Consider the following 24,794-nt stretch of genomic DNA (forward strand, 5'->3'; position numbering starts at 1 on the left):
TCTTTAGGGTCATTACTAGAAAAATACCAGTTCTCTTTCTAGAGTCCTGTACACGTGCAAGGTGTAAAAAAGTAAGCTAAATTCACACAATCAAAAACTATATGTCGTAAAAATTTTCTCTTTATTTTTAAAAAGCAAGGAATTGAAATATTCCTGTGAGTTTTATTTATTGGCAATTCCTTCTCTCTCTTGAAAGTTAAATACAAAAAGGGGCGGGGGGGCTTATTCCCTTTACTAGTAACCTTTTACTGAGGCTTATTATATACCAAATACTTTATATATATTATTTCATTTAGCTGTTACAGCCACTCTAAATGGTGTGTACAGCTATTATTTCTGTTTTATAGCTACAGAAACCAACCCTCCCACGGCCACAAAGCTGGTCACCACCCAGCCAGGTTGGTGTAACTCCAGGGCACGTAATCTGCACTGCCTCTGTGCAATTCTCTGAGAGAAGGGGTTCTTACATTCTTGTGAAGGGAGACTCTATGCCTCTTTAATTCAAATTTAAGAGCCTTCTTCCCCCAGGTTGTGTTTTTACAGTGAAATCACACTGATCCCTGAATCATTCTGGATCACAGCTCAGTTTCTTGCTTCTACTTTGCTCTCACTTTTTCCCATTGCACACAACTAGCTACTTACTCAATTATGACTCTTATCCAAAATCTAAATTTATAAGAAAATTGGCTGGAGATGAAATCTTTGCCAGTTATTTATATTAACATGGTCATAAGAACTTGATGACCAATATTTTTGGACAGTCATCTGTAGTCTCTTTCTTGCCTTTCCAGCTGTGAGAAGCATTTGTCCTCATCACGGTATACCTAGATTTCTATCTGCCTTCTAGAAGCCTCACCGCTCCCATTCTCCAAGGGGTGGAAGCACGGCTTTCATAACTGTGCTTCATTGCTCAGGTTCCTAATACAGATCCCCATAGCCTAAAACACCAAGTGTAAAATTAGCTGCCTTGCTCTCACTGTTTTTATTATCTGACCATAACCTACTGAGTTAACTATTCTCACCACTCACACAATGATGCCAGGCAGTGTCTCAATGGCCCCCCTGTACTCCATGCTCACCTCGCTCCCATCATTGTATCAACAGCCTCCTCTTCCTCTGTGATACACTTCCTCTCCCCATCTACCCTACAGGAACCAGCCCAGACCCCACATCCCCTGAGGATCTATTCCTGATGACTCCAGCTCACTATCTCTTCCCCATTAAATGAACTTTTACTTCCTTTTGTACATAATACTTTAATATGTATTTCTATTCTCTAATCATACAACCCCATCTGGCACTTTAATCAACATTGGAAGTTCATTGTTCACACCAGCACAGTTTGCATATAAATGCCTAACGAGAAGGATCCACATCTTACACCATCTTTTAAGCACAGCACTTAGGACAGAGTAGGTACTCAATAAATGCATCTTGATTGGAAGACAAATGTCTTCAAAATCTAGGTCATATACACACCCATAACCACTTACTCATATTAATTCCACTTTCTGGGATTTAGTGTCTGTGACACTAAATATTCAGGTTTTTAGAAAAGGTTTTAAATATTTATAGATATTGCATTGAATTATATATATATATATATATATATATATTGTTTCATGCAAATTACACAGAAGAAATTACAGATGTAAGAAACTATCCAGACCAAACACACCAGAGAATATATCCCTTGAGAAAAGGACTTTGGGGTTTGAATTATCAAGACCAGCTGTCTCCACTGATGCCACTCAATTTTTAACTTGGATGATTTGATGACAGAACATTGTTTAAAAATAAAAGTGTTAAGGAAAAATGAAAATTTCACTACAACTTTATTTTTCCATGTTACTTATTTTTATGTGTTCATATATAAACATCAAATTATGTTTTGATATTTATATCAAATACTGCATAAATGATTGAGATGTGTTAAATGCCATAGGCTCATAAGCACTTCCGTAATGCTTCAGTCTATTTTCATTTTCTTTTATGTATGTATCGACATTTCTGCATGGGATATATGTTTGCCTCCATATATTGTATTTTGTATGTGTATATACACAATGATATCACATATTGTCAAGATTCAAGCTATCTGGCAAGTATATAAATATTTCTCTAAGCCAAAACTAGTGTTTATACTCTTTTTGTCCTAACAGTTATCAGACAATCTAAAAATTAAAAAACATCACTGTGTGAAATGGCTACATTATGGAGACCCCAAAGTGTTTCATATATGTTAATAATCAGGATATCTCCCCATGAAGGTCTTATCAGAGCATATGCTCAATATTTAAATATTGCCTCCCTTCCTAACTCAGGCTCTGACATTTAAAAATGTTTATGTGGTTTTTTTCCCCTTCCGTGTTCACACCAAGAAGACTATAACAGATTCTGCTGCAATATCAGAATCAGATTCAAATTTTCCATTCAAAGGAAACTAAACTATATTGAGATCTGAACACTATAAAACAGCAGAGTATTTCACACAGTTAAATTTAGAGTATAATTCGGTTGATATCCTGAAGGTGGATTACAGATTCAAAGTGCAGGGAATGTATGTGTCTATGGGTACTCGTCTCTTCTCCAGATTGGGAACCTCTCTAAGAGATGATGGTGTTGGTGATGAGGATGGGTTAAAAAAAAATCCCAATTTATTTAAAAAACCCATACTTTATCCTAATGAAATCTACAGCTTGTTCTGTTGAGAAAGTGTGAGAGAGAGAGAAAGCATTGCTTCTCCACCAATGTATTTTCATGGATATTTAAGAGAAATATTGATGGATATATAATCCAACATAGAACATTAAGCAATTTTCTCAATAGTTAAGGCAGAAGTAGTGCTTATTATTTTAAACCTGATTTACTGAGAGTATGTCTAAACTGGCTCAATATTTCACTTGAAGTTATGAACAAAGCCATCTATCAGCTCCACTGAAGGGCAAGTATACAGCAGTCAAATTCTCAGCCAAGACAACAGGCCCACCCTCCGCTCCACTTTGTCCGTGGCCCATGAACAATCCAGACCCAACCTTAGGCATTTTGTTTTTATCTGAACTAGAACCAGGAGAATATGTTATTTCATGTATTCATCCAACAAATAATTTTTGAGTACCTACTTCCACAGTTCATAGAATCTATATCACCACTGATTGTTAAGATGCTATTCTTTTATATCAGCAGGGAAAAACATTGCCAATTTTTAAAAAATGACAGGTCATCAATTATAACACGAAATCCCATTTCTGAGATGTAAACATGTTGGGGGGGGTGCATCATAAAATATGGGGTGGGCAGGCATGGTTGTCAAGGGTACAGTGAGTAAAGACAAAGGTCTTGTCTCAGAGTTCTGAGCCAGGGGAGCCTTGTCTGGAATTAAAGGAGGGCATCTCAACTTCTGGTTGAATATGGCTAGGGAGGAGAAGCTAAGAAGAGAGCTCTCCAGGAAAGTCCAATGCCTCAAACCAGAAGAGCAGAAAGTGTGCAAAAAACATGGTCACAAAAGGCATTCCAAGCCAAATGCAGTGGGAAAATACATTAAAGACCTTATTTGCAGCTTCACCATGGTCTTCTTTCTTTCTTCTCTCTTAAAATTCCCTCTCACCAGTCCCCCATCACCTCCACATCCCCATCTCCAATGTTTTGCCTCCTTTATTACTCATGTATGTCATTCTTCTCAAGTCCAAATATTTTTTATTCCTTTTCCTTTTTCTCCCAAGAGACTTTCGTTAGCTTGTTCTAGCCACAAACCAAGCATATGACTAAATATGATTAATATTATTTCCGGCTGGTTTCTTGGGCACCTTTATATTGATAATTAATATCCTGTCTGGTTTTCTGGTTTTGTTTGATATATGATCTAGAGTTTCTATCAAGCCATCAGAGGTGAATTCTCTTTGGTACTTTAGGTAATAGTTGAGTCTTAGCAATTAAAACAATGAAGGAAAATGTCACTGACACTTATCTCCAGTATGCTACTTGATGGCCAGAGGTCTTGAAGGCAAGATCAGTTTAAACCTGGTTTACCAGGTTCATCCCAAAGAATACAACTCCACCAAATCAAAAGAAGCCAAGTTTTTTTGAAATGGCTTTACTGATCATAAAAAGAATAAAAATCTTCAAAAGAAGATTTAACATTTATCAAATACCATCTATTGTTGTCAGATTTGAAAAAAACCCACTCAAATGCTTATTACACACTGCAAATTATATTTTCTATAGACTACCAAATTTAAAAATATATACTTTGGTTCCTTTCCCTACAATTTAGTGCTCACTGGAAATTCTCAAACACTGACATGCCTTTCTGAATAAACTCCCCTTCCTAACATTCCCACAGATGTTCCTTCTGGATTCAGAATTCTACCAAAGAACTGTTACCATAAAGAAGCCAGAAAGAGTGATTCTGGATTGGTTGCTTAATTCATCCCACAAACCCTTTCTCTCACCCACAGATGGAAGAGTATATCAGACCTGGTCCCTACCTTGAGAAGCTGGCAGTATTTTGGCCTGAGCACAGGTCACAGAGATGTGAATCAAATCAGGCTCTGCAATCTGTCACTACATCTCCTCCCATCTCCCAGAGCAAGGAATGTAACATCTCCAAATCGTAATTCCCCCCTCCATGAAATGATAATAACAATGTGTGTGCCATGCTGTGCTAAGTGAATTTATTCATGTCCGACTCTTTGAGACCCTGTGGACTGTATCCCTCCAGGCTCCTCTGTCCATGGGATTCTTCAGGCAAGAATCCTGGAGTAGGTTGCTGTGCGCTTCTCCAGGGGATCTTCCTGACACAGGGATCAAACCTGTGTCTCTCTTACATCTCCTGCATTGATTGGCAGGTGAGTTATTTACCACTAGCACCATCTGGGAAGCCCTGATAATAACAATACATACTAGCAAAGGTATAGAGCATACAGGGTCTCAAAAAGGGTCTGTAAAGACCAAGCACAGTGGCGCACTGGAGGCACCCCACAAAGGATGGTTTCTTGTCTCTTTCCCTTAACAAGTTTATCAGAGGCACATTCATTTGCTATTGCAGATACTTCCATGTGTAAATTATATTTTCCTTTGCTTTGCATTTATTTTCTTAATAGTTGCCTATTTCTAAGATTAACAATTGTACTACTAAATGGAAAGGCAAGATGAAGGGGTCTTGGATCCCATAGAATCTTCTTTGATAGTTTTTTTAAAGCTTAGCTCTAAGAATTATCTGCATGATATACCTTGTTCCTTTCATTGTTCACAAGGAAATTTCATGGCTTTTGCTTGCAAATATTCATACTCAAGACTTTCAGATAATCAATTGCTAGAAAATTCAGTCAGTGGTATTCTATGATGTGCTAGTAAGTAGACAACCTTGAAAGAAATAATCTTAGTTACAACAACCTCAATGGAATGCCAAGTGTTTGCCAAATACTGTTCTAAGCATCTTGCGGGTATTCATTCATTCAGACCTCACACCAACCCTACCAGACAGATATGATTGTTCTCCCTATTTCACAGACAAGGACATGGACAGAGAGATATGTTCAGTGACTTGCCCAAGGTCACATAGCCAGTGGGGGAAGTGAAGGAGCTTCCTGAATTTAAACCAAATAGTCCAGTTCAAGAGTCCAAGCTCTTCAACCTAACACCATACTATTTTGGGGAGGTTTTAAATCCTTCTTTGAAAATTACCCTAACATTACAGTACCTTACAAATCAGAAACATTTGCTATGCAGCCAGTAGGGATCTGTAGTGTTCTTGACATAAATATAGGCAAGTGAATGGATGTTCAAGAGTTTCTCTGAAGTTTTTTCTTAAATTAAAATATCTAATTTTAAATATTTTATGGGCTTCTACAAACCCAACTGGGAAGAGACTCTAGTAGAGAAGAAAGGCAGGTGCTTCCAGATTCTGCCTTAAGATTTTGCTTAAATTAATGCTACTTTCTGGATCCTTTCTGTTAATAATAAAACTAAGGCTTATTGAACTTTTACTCAGTATATGTCAGACATAGTAAGTGCTTCATATACATGATCTCACTTATTCCTGAAAACAAACCAATGAGGCAGGTACTATATTTATCTTCATTGTATTGATAAAAGCACTGAGGCTCAGGGAAACTTGACCAGCTTGCACAGCTGGTATGTCTGCTGAGCAGGGCTGGGACACCCACTCTTACCTGAAAAATACATGGTCCTCCATGTCTCTCTCAAGAACCACTGTGATGTACTGTTCATGTAAGTCAACATGAACACCAAACCATATGCCTCTTATCTTTTTTGTGCAATGGCCCCAAACTGGTAAAGGCAAAGATAGATCTCCATGCCTTGGAAAAGGGAGCTTACAGGGGACCAGGGGTCTCCAATTAAATCTCATCCCAAGAAAAGTACCTACACCAGAGCAGAAGCACGGGAACTCCAGCCTTCCTGCAGCTTCTCTCCCAAAGAAAGAAACTAAAGAGAGACAGTTAAAGTATGATTTGCATGGGTGGTAAGTGAGGGAGACAGTCTTTGTGGGAGAGGGTCTTTGTACAGGAGAAGAAAAGGCTCTGAATCACAAGACCATGGCAGTCATGGGAGCCAAAGGGCTAAAAAGAGAAAGAGAGAAGCAGCAGGGCCAGCTGGAAAGAGGGTGAAACAACAGCACAGATGGAAACAGGAATGTGAGGGGAAATAGGACAGCTCAGGCAGAATCCTCTTCTGCCTGTGTTAAAGTCTGGATGGTCTAGATGGAGAATGTATTGGGGCCACCTCTAGCAGAACTACTCCTTGCTTAGTCTAAGATTGGTCCTCTCCTCTCTAAAAAGTTTTATTTTTCTAAAAACATTAGTTCAGAGAACCCTTCAGAGAACACCAGAATAGCTCTAGACTATAGGGGTCAGGAGTAGGGGTGGTGAGGGAGGGGAAAAAAAAAAGGTTGGATAGGCCAACTCTCTCTAGACAGCAACCAATCCCTGGGGATTTCTGGGTCATTTTACATCTTTGGGGTTTTTACAATGACTATTTCAGGAAACGGGTACACAGCATACTACATACGCACAGGTCATATGATATTTTATTTGATGTTATGGGAGTCCAAGTGTGTCAGCATGAATTTTAATCCTCAATGCCTGGGCTGCTCAGCTGTAACGTCAAAGAAACAGTGTGTCAAATCAAGTTGAACCAGGGCATGTATCTGGCTTTCTGCTAGACTAGCAGCATTAAGGGAGGTCTTCGGCCAATTATACCTATTTTGAAAAGCCTATCAAGTTTCACGTGAAATGTGTTTATTTCTATCATCCTTTTGGAGGTTCTCATTGAGATTCCATAATCTAGCTAGAAAGTCCTAGCAATAGCTAATATCTGACAGCAATCCAGAATTCCCCCTCACTGCTGTGATGAAGTCAACATGTACTGGTAAGATGGGCTGGGTTGCAAAGAGATCTTTATTTTTTTGCTTGTAGAAATGTATTTCTTACATTTAATTTTAAATTTTGATCATAAATTTTGTCCTATTTTCTTGCCCATGTAAGCTTCAGTTCAGTTCAATTCAGTTGCTCAGTCGCATCTGACTCTTTGTGACCCCATGAATCACAGCACACCAGGCCTCCCTGTCCATCACCAACTCCCAGAGTTCACTCAAACTCATGTCCATCAAGTCGGTGATGCCATCCAGCCATCTCATCCTCTGTCGTCCCCTTCTCCTGCCCCCAATCCCTCCTAGCATCAGGGTCTTTTTCAATGAGTCAACTCTTCGCATGAGGTAAGCTTAAAGAGATCTTATTTGTAAATAAATACATTTAAAACCAGGGGTGTATGAGAACTATTCTATATTGAATGGATAAAAACAAGGTCCTCCTGTGTAGTAAAGAGAATTACATTCAATATCCTGTGATAAACCATAATGGAAAATAATATAAAAAAGAATGTATATATACATAAGTGAATCACTTTGCTGTACAACATAAACTAATACAATATTGTAAATCAACTATACATCAATTTTTCAAAAGAAAGATAAATAAAACAATAAAACCAGGGGTCCAACAGTAAAGAAAATAAAGTCATCACTAGCACTGTGGCATGTCTTTCACCTTAAGGGTTTTTAACACTCCATCTGACCATCCAAGCCTCACAGAGTTGTGCTGAGCAGGGAGGGAAGAGCGCACTGCATAACCAAGAGTCATTTGTTTTATGTATTCCTAATCCCAAAGCTCCAATTCCCAATTTAATCAGTCTCAATGGATTCTTTCTAGCCAGATAAGCGGTGTGCTAATCTTTACCAAAAAAAAATGTTAAACCAAACAAAAAAGCATATGTTTCACAATACTTCAGCAGAATAAAAGGGTGGAGTGGGTAGAGGGTAAAGGGGTAGATGAAGCAAGATTAATAGTTGATAACTGTTAGTACATGGACATTTGTTTTATGACTCTCTACTTTTGTATGTTAGGAATTTTCCATAATAATTTTTTAATCCACAGAAGTACTAGGGATTTCCAAAAGTAAAACTACTAAAGTCTAGACTTGATAGGATGGTGTCAGTTATTTGTGTGTGCTTATTCACTCAGTCATATCCGACTCTTTGCAACCCCATGGACTGTAGCTTGGCAGGCTCTGTCCATGGAATTCTCCAGGCAAGAATACTGGAGTGGGTTTTCATTTCCTTCTCCAGGGAATCATCCTGACTCAGGGATCAAACTCTTGTCTCCTGTGTCTCCTGCATAGCAGGCGGATTCTTTACCCACTGAGCCTTTAACCCAAATAAAAGACAGTTATTTGCTGCTGCTAAGTCGCTTCAGTCATGTCCCACTCTGTGCAACCCCATAGACGGCAGCCCACCAGGCTCCCCCGTCCCTGGGATTCTCCAGGCAAGAATACTGCAGTGGGTTGCCATTTCCTTCTCCAATGCATGAAACTGAAAAGTGAAAGTGAAGTCGCTCAGTTGTGTCTGACTCTTAGCGACCCCATTTCCTCTGCAAATGGACCGGCCTGCCAGCTCACTCTGTATCCTTCAGGTTCCTTCACTTCAGTCAACTTAATTGCCAACTGAGATGTGAGTTACTTGATCTGAACTTTCTCACCTCCTTGCCTTTGCACATGTTATTTCCCTCTGCTGGGAATGACCCTTATACCCCAGCTCCAACTACAAAAAAATCCAACCCTGGAAGGCCTATATCAAAAGTATCCTTGGTTAAGTCTCTAATTACAACATGTGGAAATAATCTCTTCCTCCTTTGTACTCCAGAACTTTGTTGGTGCCCTCTTGGGCCACAGCTCATTGTGTAACAATAATAATCATGAAATAAAGAAGGAGCATGACCACAGCAGCCAATATGTACTGAAAGTTACTATGTACCAGGCACGTCAAATGTGTCATCACTTTCAATCCTGACAGTACCCTTTGAGGCTATTACCTTTTAGTATCACATTTTACAGATGAAGATCCGAAATGCAGAGGTCCATGAGGCGCAATGGTGACCAATATGATATGATGCCAGATGTGTCACCATAAATGTTAAGCCTTTGTGCCCATGAGCCTTCACTCTACCATCAGAGCAATATGGTATAAATCAGACGAAATTCTAACTTCCAGGAAGACCAGAGAGCCCATGTTCCTGATGCCTACAATACTGACTATCCTTGTTCTTCCTACTGAATTTAAGCTCCTTCAGGGAAGGGACTGTCTTTCTCTACTTCTGTCCCCTACAAACACTGTCTAGCATAATGCCTTATACATAGATGCTCAGTAATGTCTTCTTAACTGAACACTGAATTAACACAGAGCAGTTCTGCCTAGAGGTAACATCCAACTCTTATAATCCACCTCTCTGCCCCACAAGGAAATCAGATGGACAAAGTAGCCCACAGAACTGCCCAGCATCTCTCCTCTCCACCAGCTCAATATACAAGGCCACAAAACTAAAATAGTTTTCACCTTCTCCTTACACTGGCATTGTAAATGACCAGAAAGCATTATTTCCTGATGCTATTTCTATTTAGCCTCCCAACTAAGGGGCTTCCCACGTGGCTCAGTGGTAAACAACCTGCCTGCCAATGCAGGAGACGCAACAGATGCAGGTTTGATCCCTGGGTTGGGAAGATCCCCTGGAGGAAGAAATGGCAATCCCCTCCAGTATTCTTGCCTGGAAAATCCCATGGACAGAGGAGCCTGGTGGGTTACAGTCCATGGGGTCTCAAAGAGTCAGACATGACTTAGAGACTGAGCAGACACCCGTGCACACACGTATGCACTCCCAACTAAGGGCATCTCCCCCTTTCCTCTGCAAAACTGCCACCCTCAACAGCCTAAGGAAAAGCCAAAAGGAATCAGACTGTCTAGGTAATGATCCATAATCTGGAACTAAAGAAGATAGGCTGCTTTCCCCTTTCCCTTTCAGACTTCCTGAACCTAGTTTCTTTCCAACCAAATTACACCACACTGGTTTCTGCACATCTTTGACTATATTTTGACCTTATTCCTGAATACACTGACACTCTCTGTATTCTCTGAACTGCTCCGAAGAACACTTGGGGCTCAGTTCTTACCTAAGATGCTGCTAGGTCTTACCCAAGGTGGCTTTCAAGAACTGAGTGAATACTGACTAACAAGAAGGTGTAAGCTCCTGGTATGACCGAGGCCCTCCTCCCATTCTGGCTCTTAATCCAACTCCCACCATCAGTATGAGCATTTTAATAGGGGAAATAAGAAGGACTTCCAGTCCCAAAAGAATGAAGCAATAACGGTAAAGGGATCAGCAACAGAGTTGTAGTTTAGGACAAGTATTGGTCACCAAAGCTGGCCCTAAATGCTGCCTCCTCTGGGCTCTCATAAGCTATGTTGCTATATTGTTTTTGATTTTTAAAGATTTTTTTATATGGAACATTTTAAAAGTCTTTATTGAATTTGTTACAATACTGCTTCTGTTTTACGTTTCAGTTTTTCTGCCACAGGCGGTCTTAGCTCCCTGACCAGGGATCGAACCTGCACCCTTGCATTCGAAGGCAAAATCTTAACCACTGGACCACAAGGGAAATCCCCTGTGTTGTTATATTGTTCAGGGAAGGGATATGAATTCCCCACATTGTCTTTTACTGTAAGTTATTTGCTTTGGTCATAAGCTTAGACAGACCAGCAAAATACCCTGAGGAGTGTGTGTGTGTATACACATCTATTTATGAAGAGGTAGGTGGGGCCACAGTGAATTGTGATATATCAAATAATATGCACATTTTATCTTATGTCACTCATCTTGACAGCCTTGCATTTTCAAAACTAATAAGAAAACATAAGGAAACTGCTGCAAAATCACCAAGCAAGGAATCTTGGCCACCAAGCTAAACATCTAGTCATTTGTGCTGCACGTTAAGTGTGAAGGCACATATCATGGTTTGAGGTTTAAATGGGCAAATCAGTACCTACAGGAAATCGACAGTTGCGTGGCAAATTTTTCTTTCGGCCAATGCTTTCTTTGTCAGTGCCTTCTGATTACCCATACTTGTGCATTCTAGGCATCGCTTCTACTTTGCTTTTGTTTAGGTTACTTAATATTCCTCCTCTTCCAAGAAGCAGAGACTGGGGGTATGGGAAGGAGGGCAGAGACCATCAACGGTCAGTAACAGAGTCAGAGGCTATGTCCTGTCTCCCTTGCCAAGGCACTTTCTGTCAGCAGCTGTGGGCCAGAGGGTTAACCTTCCAGCCATGTGTCCCTGATCACCTGGGAACCCAGAATAATCCATTCCCTTGACGCTTTCTCCCAAGAGCCATCATCATCCCTCAAAGAGCTCCCCCACTGTCTAAACCCACGCCTGTTATAGTGAACTGCACAGGAGGGCAGACTCACTCTCAAGCTAAGAAAAGCCCTCTGGAGCAGGGCTTGCAATCTTCTTTCACAGTCTTTTAAATTTGCCCTAAGCTGCACTAAGAAAACTCCAAGGACTTCCTCTTTTATGAAGGAACAAATCTCTTTCACAGAGAAGCATAACTTCTCAGAGATTCATAACCAGGAAACACCATCGCTTCTCTTGCAGCTGAAAAAAATTACATTTCTCCTTGGAGAAATAAGCTCACTTGTTTTTTCACTCTATTAATTTTTTTCTCTTATCACAAGAAATTATGGTGACCAAAATAAAGTATTTCTAATAGCTACTAGAAGGACAAAGATTGCACTGATTTCTCGAAACTACTGCCAACACGATACTGTGTTTAAGCACATCAATGAATAAACATATATTTTCTCTAAAGATAGCTGGAAAAGATGTTCACATGTATGTTTTACTTTCTCCAGTATAAACTGACCACAATCCAGACTCAAGCACATTCGTTTTTCCAGTAAATAGGAAAAAAGTAAAATATGGCATATTACTATAAACAGAATCTCTAAAAAGAAGTAAGCTATCCCCCAAAGCATTTTAATACCAAAACATAGAATAAATGGCCCCTATGGTCTTCTGCTAGAAAACCAGAGTTACAGAGTGAAACATTACAATGGAAATAAGTGAAAAGGGTTTCCCCGAAATAGGTAACACTAGCAACCCTGGAAGTTTAAGAGCCCTAGGATAAAATACAAGGTGAGTTAAAATTTCAGGAAAAAATTGCATTTATAAGCAGTAAATTTTCCTGCAGATTGATTGGTCAAGGGACGACACACACAGTAAGTGATGCTACCGTAACCATGCAGACTGTGGAGGGGGAAGGAGTTTCTTACTGTCAACATCTAGCTACTGTGGCTAGAACGAGTAAGAACTGTATTTTCCTCTCTTCTCCTGCTCTTTGGACATTTTATTTTTAATGAATAGTTGGTATCAGAGCTAAGTCCAAAGACTCTTACATGTGCGATTTCCTAATGTGTTCCGCCAAAAAACTAAACAGAAATGAGACTACCTCAGAATCTTACAAGTGAGCATCCTCATTCTCTTTCAGTGTTTTCATTTAGTTGGAGCAAATGTTTTGCTTTAATGCAATTGAAAAGAAAAGAACATTTAGGGACAACATAGCTAGATCCCTCATAAAGCTTCATTTTCAAAAGCAGTGTTTGAATCTCTAAATAAATGACAATTCATTCTCTGTTTACTTTAGGTAAACAGAAAATGCATTGCGGAGCACTCGTTTTCAAAAGCTAATCAAGAACATTAGGTCCCAACAGATTCATTTAATAGAAATATAATAGGCATTCCTGCTCTCTTTTCATCTTGTCTCACTGTAAATGCTAAAATGAACAGCAAATTAACCCTGCGTTGGAACAGAGTCCCTGTCACAGCTGAGATCCTCTCTCGCACGACTTGGAAACATCCCCGCATCCTGTCGATGCTTTGACTTCTACATAGGAGAGACGAAAGCGCCTGATTGAGTTTGGCAAGAGAGTGCAGGAATACTTGAATTCTAAAGGGAGTACTGCGTGTCAACTCTGCTATCTTTCCTAGCAGAACAAAATATTACCATGTTGTCGCCTAAAATAGTATACAATTAGGAAGTAGGAGGAGGGAAGGGGGTGGAATTGTTGTGTTTTTTTTTTCTCTCTCCAAGCTTACATATATCAACTGTCTTTCTCTATATTTTTAACTTTACTAGCCATTCTCCAAATGGCTGCTAATCAAGTACTATACAGAACAAACTAATAAAGACAGGGCCATCCAAGCTCTATAATCAGATATAAAAGATGTGCAAACAATTTGAGATCTTATACTTCATATTCAGTGATATCAGAATTAGCATTAAGAACTCTATACAGAAAAACTATAATACTTCAAAAATTATGTAATAATGAACAAACCCTTTCAAAAACTGTTTTCACTGTGCTAAAGTAACATTCTAGACTTGTTGTAAGTATGTTATTCTTACAAGTAGTTCGCAGTTATTCTTGAAGGCAAGCCTTGGAGTTTCCTTAGCATAGTGCTGCTGGGGAAAATTTTCAGCATGTCCATCTTCATCTCTAGCCTGAAGGGAAATATAATGGCCTATTTAGGGACTTACAAATAATGGAAGAAAAAAAAGCTAAAAGCATAACAGCTCAGATCATTAAACAAACGGGAATCCAGAAATCACAACATCATTAAGAAATTTGTTTAAATACGCAGTACGCCTTTTAGATATCAAAATTTGGGATTTATTTTTCTTCACATAGTTCAGTTTGAACATGCAAATTCATTGTGGTGTAATATTTTAAATGACATGAAACAAAACAAAATCGAATAATTTTGCTGAAAATTACCACCACTTCAGACTTCAGTGACTTTTTTTTTTGCACATTTAGGATTATATGACATACATACGTGTTTAAACTTTTTGGCATGCTTAAGCAATCTGTAGATAATGCACTTTTAAAAAATTCTAATAGCAAGGCCATAAGAAAAGCAATTTGCATAGTTATATTTTGCATTGTCATACTATTAGAGATATACTGATTCCCCTCAATTTTTAAATAAAGATCTGAAAGGAGCAATGATCTAGTAAGAACAATGATTCTTATATCAAATGCAGTAAAAATAAAAAAGATTTAATTAAGAAGCTGCATTAAAAGTTACTGGTTATTTTCATCTACACTGTTAATTAAGAAAGCTGAAGTTTAAATGGAGACATTAACAGAACCCATTAGCAATACCCCTTGCATACAGTCCTCCCTTTCTAATCTCCATCAGTTTCTGGTTTGGAGTTGGAGAGAAGAAAACGGTGGGTGAAAGGAGGCGTGTCCGCAGCGCGCTCATTAAACCTCCCATTTGGGTGACTCTTGCACTCCGCTCTGCTCTCTCCTATCGCCCTAACTGCTCTCTCTTTCCTGGCCCTTCTGAAATTCACAGCTGAGCTGTCTCCCTCACATATGGCTTGCATATAATTATGCACATTCCATTTTGCACTGCATTAAAATGATGAGCTCCTGGCTCCCTGCCAGCTGATTTCAAAAAGCCCAAGTGAAGTAGGAAAAAGGAGAGAAACACAGGGAGAGCCGCACAGGAAGCAGCAGGTAGTTCTGTCTGCTGTCTCTTTAGATAAAATGTATGTCTGGCACCGGGGGAACAGCTGAGAACTACCTGTTGTGATGTATGGATTGAGGGGGAGAAAACAATGAGCATACGTCGGCACAGAGCGGTGGCAGCGCCGAGTAGTGTTTCTCTGTTAATGGCGTGAAAGCTGCCCCTGACAAGCACCGCTCAGAGCTCTCAGCTAGACTAGGGATTGTCATTTTAGAAAGGGATCCCTATTCTGTACATTTTAGAAGGGGCAGCTTGTCTTTAATAAAGGCTTCTGCTATTTATTGCAGGGAAGGAACTGATGGAATTTGCAAGTGGACTGTCATGATAGGAATACTGGGATTACAATAAGTATTTTTGAGATTTACAAACATCTCTGGGATTTTGTGCCTTTTACCTGTACCTTCCCTCCCAACCCACCACCAAATCAGAGTAAAATGAAAATGTAGTTGCAGGATTGGACTATGTGTGACAAAGAAAAAAGTGTAAGCGTGCTCATGCCCAATGGCTATCAAGGCACTGGAACCAATGATATTTCTTCTCCCAGCATCAGTCCTACTTTGCAGCTCCATCAGAGAGTAAGCCAATAGAGCCTTAAATGGGGCCCATTTAAGCAGAGTGTATACATAAAAGGCAGCGGTACAAAAAGCAATAAGATGCCAATGGGTAGCAAACATGTCAGATTCTTCTTAAGTGAATTTTAAGGCACTCTGTAGAGCTACAGGTTTCCTGAAGGCAGAGACCACATCTATTTCATCTTTCTTACCCTGCTACACCCAGCACCTTACTTTCAGTCAGTGCTTAAACATTTCAGTGATGAAAAAAAACCCATACATGGATAGTAACTAGACCTAAGCACAACTCTGTAGAAAAATGCCACCTCAAAATATGCTAAACTTGGTGGTAGGTTTATTATATTCCTGATGCACTATGATGCAAATGCTTGGAAACATACATTGCATATAGTTTGCAAGGGCTACTATTTACATATATATGTCTATATTCAATATATATGTATTTTGTGTATAAATATTCATAAGGTGGAATATGTTTATTATGCATGTACTATGTATACACATTCATACACACCAGATGCCTGGGGATATTTTCAACATTAGTGGCAAAAATACATTCATTCCACTTACATGTAAGGTGCTCACAATGCTTTTTCTGTTTTTAAAGGACAAAAAAACAAAAACCCATTAAGATTTGAATGTGCTTCATCAAAGGGGCCACAGATTTTATATAAAGCCTCATAAATTATGAGGTTAAATAAAACATTAGGGGAAAAGAAAGGAAAAGGAGGGTTGGAATGATTAGGAGTGGAGAGAGAAAGGCAGAAATTTGCTTCTTTATTAAGCCATGCATTTGCCTCTGCGTCACACTCCATGGAGCTTGGAACGGTCTGCCTCTGACAATCAACCTGATTCTTGAGTCTAAGCAATGCCATCCCCCAGCCATTCACTGTGTTTCCACCACACACCAGAGACGGAAAGCACACGACATACTGGGAGACCCAGCACCATCACCCTCATGTGTGTGCACACAAGCACTCACACACCTCACAGGGAAGTAATCCCCTTTGAGTTCGCAAGTTTTTTTAATGTAAAAGTTTAAATTACTTTTACCAGCCTAAGTGAAATTAACTGAATCCATCTAAGGCAGTAGTTCTCTGCTCTGGCTACACAGTAGAATCGTCTGCAGTGGTTTTTAACATATTGGTGCCTGACCCCCACAATCCCGCCATGTTTCCAAGATTCTAATTTAATTGGGCCTTGACATGGGTGGTTTTTGTTGTTGTTTTAAGCTGTCAGGTAACAGTAATGCACAGGCAGCCCAAGAAGCACTGATATAAGAAGTTTGCCTGGAAGGGAGAATTGAGAGGAGACCCTGAGAGAATTTGGATGGTCTACAGCCAGGCCCTAGGCCCTCTGGAGTGAACAGCTATGCAACACTAGAAAGATCCAGGATGTGGACCCAGCAGTGGGGCTTACTCTGAAGATTGAAGAGATTACATGGCTAGTTGTGGTGGGTTTGTTGCTAAATTGTGTCCGACTCTATGCTACTCCATGGATTTAGCCTGCCAGGCTCCTCTGTCCATGGGGATGTTCCAGGTAAGAATACTGGAGTGGGTTGCCATTTCCTTCTCCAGGGGATCGTCTCCACCCAGGAATCAAACCTGGGTCTCCTGCACTGCAGGCAGATTCTTTACCAACTGAGCTACCAGGGAAGCCCCACATGGCTAGTTGCTTATAAGCAAAAAAAAAAAAAAAATCCATTTATTTTTAGTTTCTAGTGTGACAGTCTTGAAGACCTACTATACCTCATCCTCAAAAAGACCTTCCTGAACCTCACTAACCAAATCAAGAGGCTCCCATCTGCCTCTTAGGCCTGACACAGATGCGCCCTTGCACTGGCTGCTGTGGCTTCTGTCTCCCGCGAGAAACTTAGGCGAGTTTCCTAAGGGCTTCTCACCACTGGATCTGTGGCCCCAGTCACTGACTGCAGCCTGGTAAGTGCTCTGTAGGAACAAGCTTCATTGTCATTCCATATCAACTATGGCAATGTTAGATAAAACCCACTAGAACTTCCTTACCCTATATGCAGATTCACTTCAGCATGTTTTATAACCTCTTATATATCGAAGCCAGTGCCTTCTTCTGTATCAGCCCCATTTTGGGTGGCAGACAATGGCATACCAAGGTGGGTGGACAGAGGGAGCCCCTGACCCCTGCAGCGAGGGTGTGCAAACACTGGAGTTTCTCAAAATCACTACTAATGGTAATAACACAAAGTAGACCGACTTTCAGCTGGTTTTATTATTGTTCTTGAATTCTCTACAGACAGTGCCCCCTCTATTTGTCCGTCTCAAGGCAGACCACTGCCATGGGCTCTCAGTAACTACTGGGGCAACAAGACCCATGTTGGTGTCTGAGTTCATTTTAAAGTGACCAGTTTGCACAGAAGTAATGTCGACACGTCATGATGAACTAAGTCTCTCCATGTGTCTCATTCTCAACAGCTTTATTCTGACTAATATGCTAGATATTTATGCCAACTATGGGGAAAAGCAAACGGGAAGCTGTTTATCACATTTTACTACAAATGTGATTGTAAGACCAAGGGTGCATTTTTGATCTATTACTCTCAGAAACCTTCACTTCTTGCCATTAAATAGAAATTAAGAAGTTCAACTAAACTGCAAAGGGATTTCCCCATCTTGCTGCCAGTCATGCATCTATCTTCATGCCATGCCTAATATTTGAATAAATAATAGATTATGTGAGAAGGGTTTCTCAGGTGAACCTAGTTGGTAAAGAACCCGCCTGCAGACACAGGAGACATAAGAGACATAGTTTTGATCCCTGGGTTGCGAAGATCCCCTGGAGAAGGAAATGGCAACCCACTCGAGTATTCTTGCCTAGAGAAGTCCATGGACAGAAGAGTCGGTGGGCTATGGTCCACAGGGTTGCAAAAAGTCAGGACTTAAGGAACTTAGCATGCACGGATGTGAGAAACTTAAACTAATTGCCTATCTCAAACACCTCTGGTTTAAACTACTTTTTAGTCACCTCTCTTTCCCTATGAATCATCACTAATTTACTTTTTAAATATTGATTCTTACATATAGCAAACTTAAGTTCTCTTTCAAAGAATCCACTTCTTCCTTTGGTCTAGAGCCTTGGTATCATGTGCAGATCCAAGCAAGGTTAGCATTTTTTCTCCTGTGGAGGACTCCTTTAGAAAACTTGGAACATTCTAAAAACAACTCCACTACCTACCCAGAAAAGCGAGATGTCTCTGACTCTATGAAAAGGTTAATACTGTTGCCATTTAAGTGGAAAGAAAACTAGGCTTCAGAGTTAATACCTCCCTGTGATGAATGGGGTTTTACACTTTCGTGTCATTGTGATTTCAGAATTTCTTTTGAAAACAAGAAAAGGTTCTGCCTAGAATCAGAGCTTGGGAGAATGCTGCAGAGCTTCCAGACTTTGCTTTGCAACTTTTCAGCAGATGTAGCACATGTCAGCTCACACATGTGGTGTGGTGACTAGACTTGGGAACATCAAAAATAGTGCATCTCAAAGTTGTGGGAATAAGTTTAGAGATGAAGAGTTGTAGAGCAAAAAGGAATTATATTTTTATAACTAATTTTTGGAACCAAAAGCCATACAATATCTTTTCAAAATTAAAGATAAATTAACTCTATCAGTTTAGCAAGAGAAATGGAATTTATCACGGGGCAACAACTTTCAAAAACCCTTGGAATTTCATTTTCTGCTACGTCATTTCTGGTCCGTCCTTCCTTTACTAAGTGTCTACACGCTGTCTTGAGGAAGCTCAGCAAGGAAGGATGGCAGCTGCCACATGGCCTTTCAGTGCGCTCTGAGCATCCTGTGAACTTGATGTGAGCATCAGCCCCGTGTCTTCACCGCTCAGTGAAGTGCAGCCAGTGCCGGCCCTGGGCTGGAACAGCACAGGGAGGCCTCCGGAGTCACCCCCAAGTCCTCATGACTGAAAGTCCATTCCCTTCACCTAGATTCCTGACCCTTACCTCATTTTACCAGGGCAAAACCAGACTCCATCTCTCCTCCCCACTTCTCCTGGAAAATCCGCAAGCATCTTGTAAGCCTTCATTCAGATTGCAGCTCCTTTAGGAACCGATCTGAGACCTCTTCCTCCTGGTCTAACCTCTCTGTCCTCTCCATATCCACTCCATCCATTGCACTGTACTATGACCATCTATGTGTTTGCCTTCCCCACGAATCTGTGTGGTCCTGTGAATAGACCGCAGAAACTGCGGTCTATTCAGCTGCAAGCTGTTAAGAGCCTCATCTAGTTCCTGTCGTATTATAAAGGCCACATACATGGAGAATGAATGAATGAGTTCCTATCCTTTAACCCTAACAACCGGACATTCTGCCTTGCACTGCAGTGCCCAGAGGAAGTGTTCTGCCCCCAAACCCAGAAGTACTTGCCATGTTGCGTCTCAGCCTCTGCTGGAGCTCTTTGATCACATCTGCCTCGCACTTTGACCTCTCACTATTCCATGCACTTCTGCCCAACACACATCCCTCCCATGTGGTTAGACATCAGGGTCTTAGCTTGCAGATCAGTACCCAATTTGGACTTTAGCCAATAATCCCTTTTCCCACATGTTTCTTTCCTCTACCCCACCCAGATTGGACTTTCGCCTAAGAAAAATCAGTCTAGCCTCTGGTCTTTGCCTACAAAACTCTCATCCCCAAAATTCTGTTCCTGGATTAACCAACCTGGTGCCTTGCTCTGTTTTTCTATCTCACCTAGTTACAGTGCCCCAAGTCCATCCAGGACACCTTGGTGTAACTCACCCTGCTCAGGACTCCTGTCTTATCTTCCCAACCAGAATGGGCAGAGGCTATGCATTATGTATGAAGGCCCCATGCTCAGCGAGTACCTGGTAGAACAAGCCTATACATATATGTCGAGTGGGCGAGTGATAGTTGCTCAATCATGTCCTACTCTTTGCGACCCCATAGACTGTAGCCCGCTAGGCTCCTCTGTTCATGGGATTCTCCAGGCAAGAATACTGGAGTGGGTTGCCATTTCCTTTTCCACATATATGTTGAATGGATTCATTAATCCTTCCCCTTCCTTAAGGCAAGGCCCGGAAGTGCGCTTTCTTCACTCTGAACTGCCTACATCTACGTAAGAACATATTCAAGTCACTGAATATCAGATGGCGGATCGGGCGTGGACAGGATTGTGTGTGCATGCAGCCTGGGCAGAGAAATTTCTCCTAGACTGGGGACTCCTACCTGGCCTCAGGCTCCCTGCTCTGCGACATCCCAGGCACCCAGAAACATGGGTGTGTGGAACCAGGCACTCGCTCAACTCAACACTGCTCCTAATCTTTGCATCTGTATCCCTTGCCTTCCCTTTCATTAGCTTGTCACTGAAGACTGACTATGGGATCCTGCAGTGACACCCGTTTTACTTTGTTCTTTTAACAAAATGTATTTAAATTCCCACTTAGCGTGTGGGCCAAGGGAGAAGCTGTTTTCCGCAGCAAAGTTCCTCCTAAGTCTCCATCCTCCTCAGCTGGCAAGCAGGGGGCTCTCTCCATCCCTCTTCAGGCTCCTCTGACAGCTCACACATCTCTGATGAATGAGATGGACTTATTTGCTGCAGCTATTTTTTCACTCCATACAAATCTTTATATATATCATAAATTTTTAATATCCAATTTGGAGTCTTCAAAGAATAACGGTAACAAACATGCAACACGAAGATAATGGGAATCGAATCATGTTTATGGCCTCCATGAGCATCGCCTTAAACGATGTCAGGTCAGAGCCACTCAGAGCCGCAAGCGTGTGAGGCTGTGGGGCTGATCTCCTGCCTGATTAATGGCTGCCCTCACTCAGGGGCCTAATGGATTGCATGACAGTTACGGCAACAGATTCCACATCAGCCTGAAATACAGCTACCACGTGGACGAAAATATATCATCCTCCATCCAGCATGCTTTTCAGCTGTGTCTGGAATTATCAGAGCAGTTGCTGAGTGGTTCTGAAATCCCTGTTTCTGCTTTTCATTTTTAAAATCTATTTTCCCTTTATCGAACAGGTGGTCCTTCAGGATTTATCTTGCACTGCTCTTTGTCAGGTCACCTGAGCGTCTTTGTTTGGTAAGAATGGCTTTTTCAAAGTGACCACAGGTAAGACCCAGCAATTGGGGCATGTGGCTCCTTCTTTTCAATTCTCAGCTAAAGCGATACCACCGTTACATCTAGGCAGCTTCTGATTATCCCATGACCCTTGATCCAGACTCAATGACTGCTCCCCTCCCCCACCTCCAGCCTCTGCCCATCGCTTGCCTTTTGACTTTTCACTGCTTATTTGCATCTATTACCCTGGGACCCTAGAGGGGAAACAAAAGGCAGGGAAACACAGATAACACCATTTTGCTATCAATTGACCCCTATAAAATGCTCAAATAATTGAGCATTTCGGGTGGTTCTTTTATTCCTGTTCTTTGAAATCACTAGGCAAAGGGTCTGGACCCTAGTCTTTATATATAGCTCTCATGATGGACCTGAGAAATTAGAGAAAATGTGAAACAGGCAAGGACTGGAAGGAGACCTCAGGACCCCACCTGTAAGGCTAGGAAAGGATCCAGATGTTACGAGGGAAATTTACTATCCATAGGAAGTCTCCCCCCAAAACAACCTGGTCTCCAAGGGGAATAAGAAACACACTAGAAACAGACAAAGATACTGCTCTGGATAATATCAGGGATTAATAGGAACAGCTCACATTCCTGCAGCTCTAACGTACTCACCAGACAGCATTCTAAGTGTTTGATACATATTAACTGATCTTACATACACACTCACACATACACCATACAAAACCTTAGGAGGTAGGTATTAGCCTCCATTTTTATATGAAGAAATTAGAGCACAGACAGATTACATAGTTTACACAAAGTCACACAGCTAACAAGTGGTAAAATCAAGATTCAAACCTAGGCAGTGTGCCTTCAGGGTGACCACTCGAAACTCTGATGCTCCACCACCTCTCTGCTAGTGACAAAAATGAATCAATAGAGAATAATTTGAAAATACTAATGCCATTAATTTTAAAACATGTATTATTTATTATTAAGGGAATTTTTTTTAAGTCTTTGGTTTAGCAGTCCAAGATTGAACACACCAAGGAAATTAGAAAATGAGGGTATTTAATGGCAGATACAACCGAAGGGGGAAGGGTGGTCTGCAAAGAGACTAGGAAAAGAAATCCAAGAGCAAGCAGGAGACAGTAATTCCCTTGCACAACCTGCGGGAGATGGCACTTCAAACGCTATAAAATTAACCCTTAAAACAAACCAGCCTCTAACCAAATTCTTTTTTTTTTTTTAATTTTATTTTATTTTTAAACTTTATATAATTATATTAGTTTTGCCAAATATCAAAATGAATCCGCCACAGGTATAAATGTGTTCCCCATCCTGAACCCTCCTCCCTCCTCCCTCCCCATTCCATCCCTCTAGGTCGTCCCAGTGCACCAGCCCCAAGCATCCAGTATCGTGCATCGAACCTGGACTGGCAACTCGTTTCATACATGATATTTTACATGTTTCAATGCCATTCTCCCAAATCTTCCCACCCTCTCCCTCTCTCACAGAGTCCATAAGACTGTTCTATACATCACCTTCAGATGGTTGATCAGGACAGCTAAGTCCATCCATTCCAGAAGGATGCCCCCTGCAGAGTTCACTCAACTATTCAGACCCTTTAATAATTTCCTTTGTGAATTTCTAAAAGCATTATCAATATTATCATATGATTTTTTATTAATCCCATAGAAAATGCCATACAAATTATAAAAGATGTTTGTGTGTCTTATCTCATTTACTCCCAGCTCTCTGGTACATAAGTGCAGGTTGTGACTTTAGTTAACATGAGTCAGTTCATCAAAGCAGTGGAACCCCCTGTACAAATTCATGACACTGAGTCCCTGGACTTGCCTAGAGGAGAAATGGGGCCTGGACTGTGGTGATTCTTGAAGGGTGAGGGGTGGGGAGCCAAAGGCCCGGTTCATGGGCCTCTGCTCATTACCACAACCCCACCCACTACTAGGGGCAACCGAGACAGAGCATCAGCAATGCACTCTGATCAGGTTGATGGCTGCTTAGCTCAGTTGGTGGGCATAATAGGGTGGGACGATGATGTAAGAAGTGCGGGTCATGGTCCGGGGACAATTAGCTTGCTCTGTGTCTCCATCCCAGAACACACCCTTCTTTGTGACATATGCACACAGGTCTTCCAAAGGGTGACAGATACCAGAAAACATGTGAGAGGATGTGGCTGGATCAGGGCACGTCTCTCACTACTTCTGGAAGAAATATCTCAAAGGGCATACCCCAGTGATAGTGGTCATGGACAGCTATGTGTCATGAATGGAAACAAATGGTCTCTCTGAATTATTCCCTAATTCTGAGGTCAAGGACTATAAGCTCTGAATTAGCAGCAGTATTTGTCAATGACCATGATGTCACAATTGTTATCTGTGATAAAAGTTCAGTGCTCAGACCAATTTAACTTTCTTGTCTCCCACCAGCAGCCAAAGAAATGCCATAATCAATGTCCAGATACAGCAGGGTCACCTACATCTTCTCTGGATGGTTCGTATGCTAAGCTGCAGTCAACCCTGTCCCCTGGGTGTCCACTAAGCAGCATGACAGAGGCCCCAAGGCTGATCTCACAAACACTCTGCACTTTGTCACTGGTTCCCTACCAGCTTCAACTTTGAGTCCACTTCCATACCACTCTCAGCTCTCCACCCTCACCCTTGGCTCTGGCCTTGCCGTGGACCCTCTGACCCATGCACTTGGCCTGCCTGGAGTTTGCTTTCTCTCACGGACTTAGCTGTGGACCCACCACTCTGGTCCTCCACTCAGGACAGACACAGGAGACTTACTCTGGTCACTGCTTTGGCCTGGGACAGCTTTATGGTCAGCATCCAATATGTTATGCCAAGTACAATTTGCCTTAAAGGTAAGATTTCTTTAGCAAGAAACAGATCTGGAAATTATACAATGTTTATAAAACTGGCCTGAACATGAAGAAAGATGAGGACTAGGAGGAAAACTCTGGTGTCACTGTGCACTGTCCACACAAATGTTCTGAGCAACGTGGAGTGGTGCTGCGATTTATGTGCTGGAGGCAGGCAAAGGAGAAAGGCAGGGTGACCAATCCATTGGCTCTGCCCCCTGGGTCTTTCAGAGTGTGAAGTTGGAATGCGATTGTGAACAGGATGGACCCTCCTGACAGCTTCAATTAGAATCCATGTGCCACTTGACCTGTCACATCA

At 41.2% G+C, this 24,794-nt stretch overlaps 1 protein-coding gene and 1 long non-coding RNA gene across 4 annotated transcripts in view; one reads left to right on the plus strand and one right to left on the minus strand.

Moving 5' to 3' along the window:
* SOBP (sine oculis binding protein homolog) overlaps positions 1–24,794 on the minus strand; it is a 165,962-nt gene that overhangs the window by 55,151 nt on the left and 86,017 nt on the right. For 2 of the 3 annotated variants that reach the window (XM_055535283.1, XM_055535284.1), the window contains exon 5: positions 13,811–13,906. The exons of the other annotated variant lie outside the window; for it this stretch is intronic. In XM_055535283.1, coding sequence (XP_055391258.1) covers positions 13,811–13,906 — 96 coding nt within the window. The remainder of the gene's footprint in view (positions 1–13,810; positions 13,907–24,794) is intronic. 3 annotated transcript variants of the gene reach the window in all.
* LOC129619847 (uncharacterized) lies at positions 16,817–24,093 on the plus strand. Its single transcript, XR_008698179.1, has 4 exons — positions 16,817–17,051; positions 17,227–17,449; positions 21,547–21,637; positions 24,042–24,093. It is a non-coding gene; the product is annotated as an uncharacterized LOC129619847 (long non-coding RNA).

This window comes from Bubalus kerabau, chromosome 9 (assembly GCF_029407905.1).
Source record: "Bubalus kerabau isolate K-KA32 ecotype Philippines breed swamp buffalo chromosome 9, PCC_UOA_SB_1v2, whole genome shotgun sequence".
NCBI classification, from domain to species: domain Eukaryota; kingdom Metazoa; phylum Chordata; class Mammalia; order Artiodactyla; family Bovidae; genus Bubalus; species Bubalus kerabau.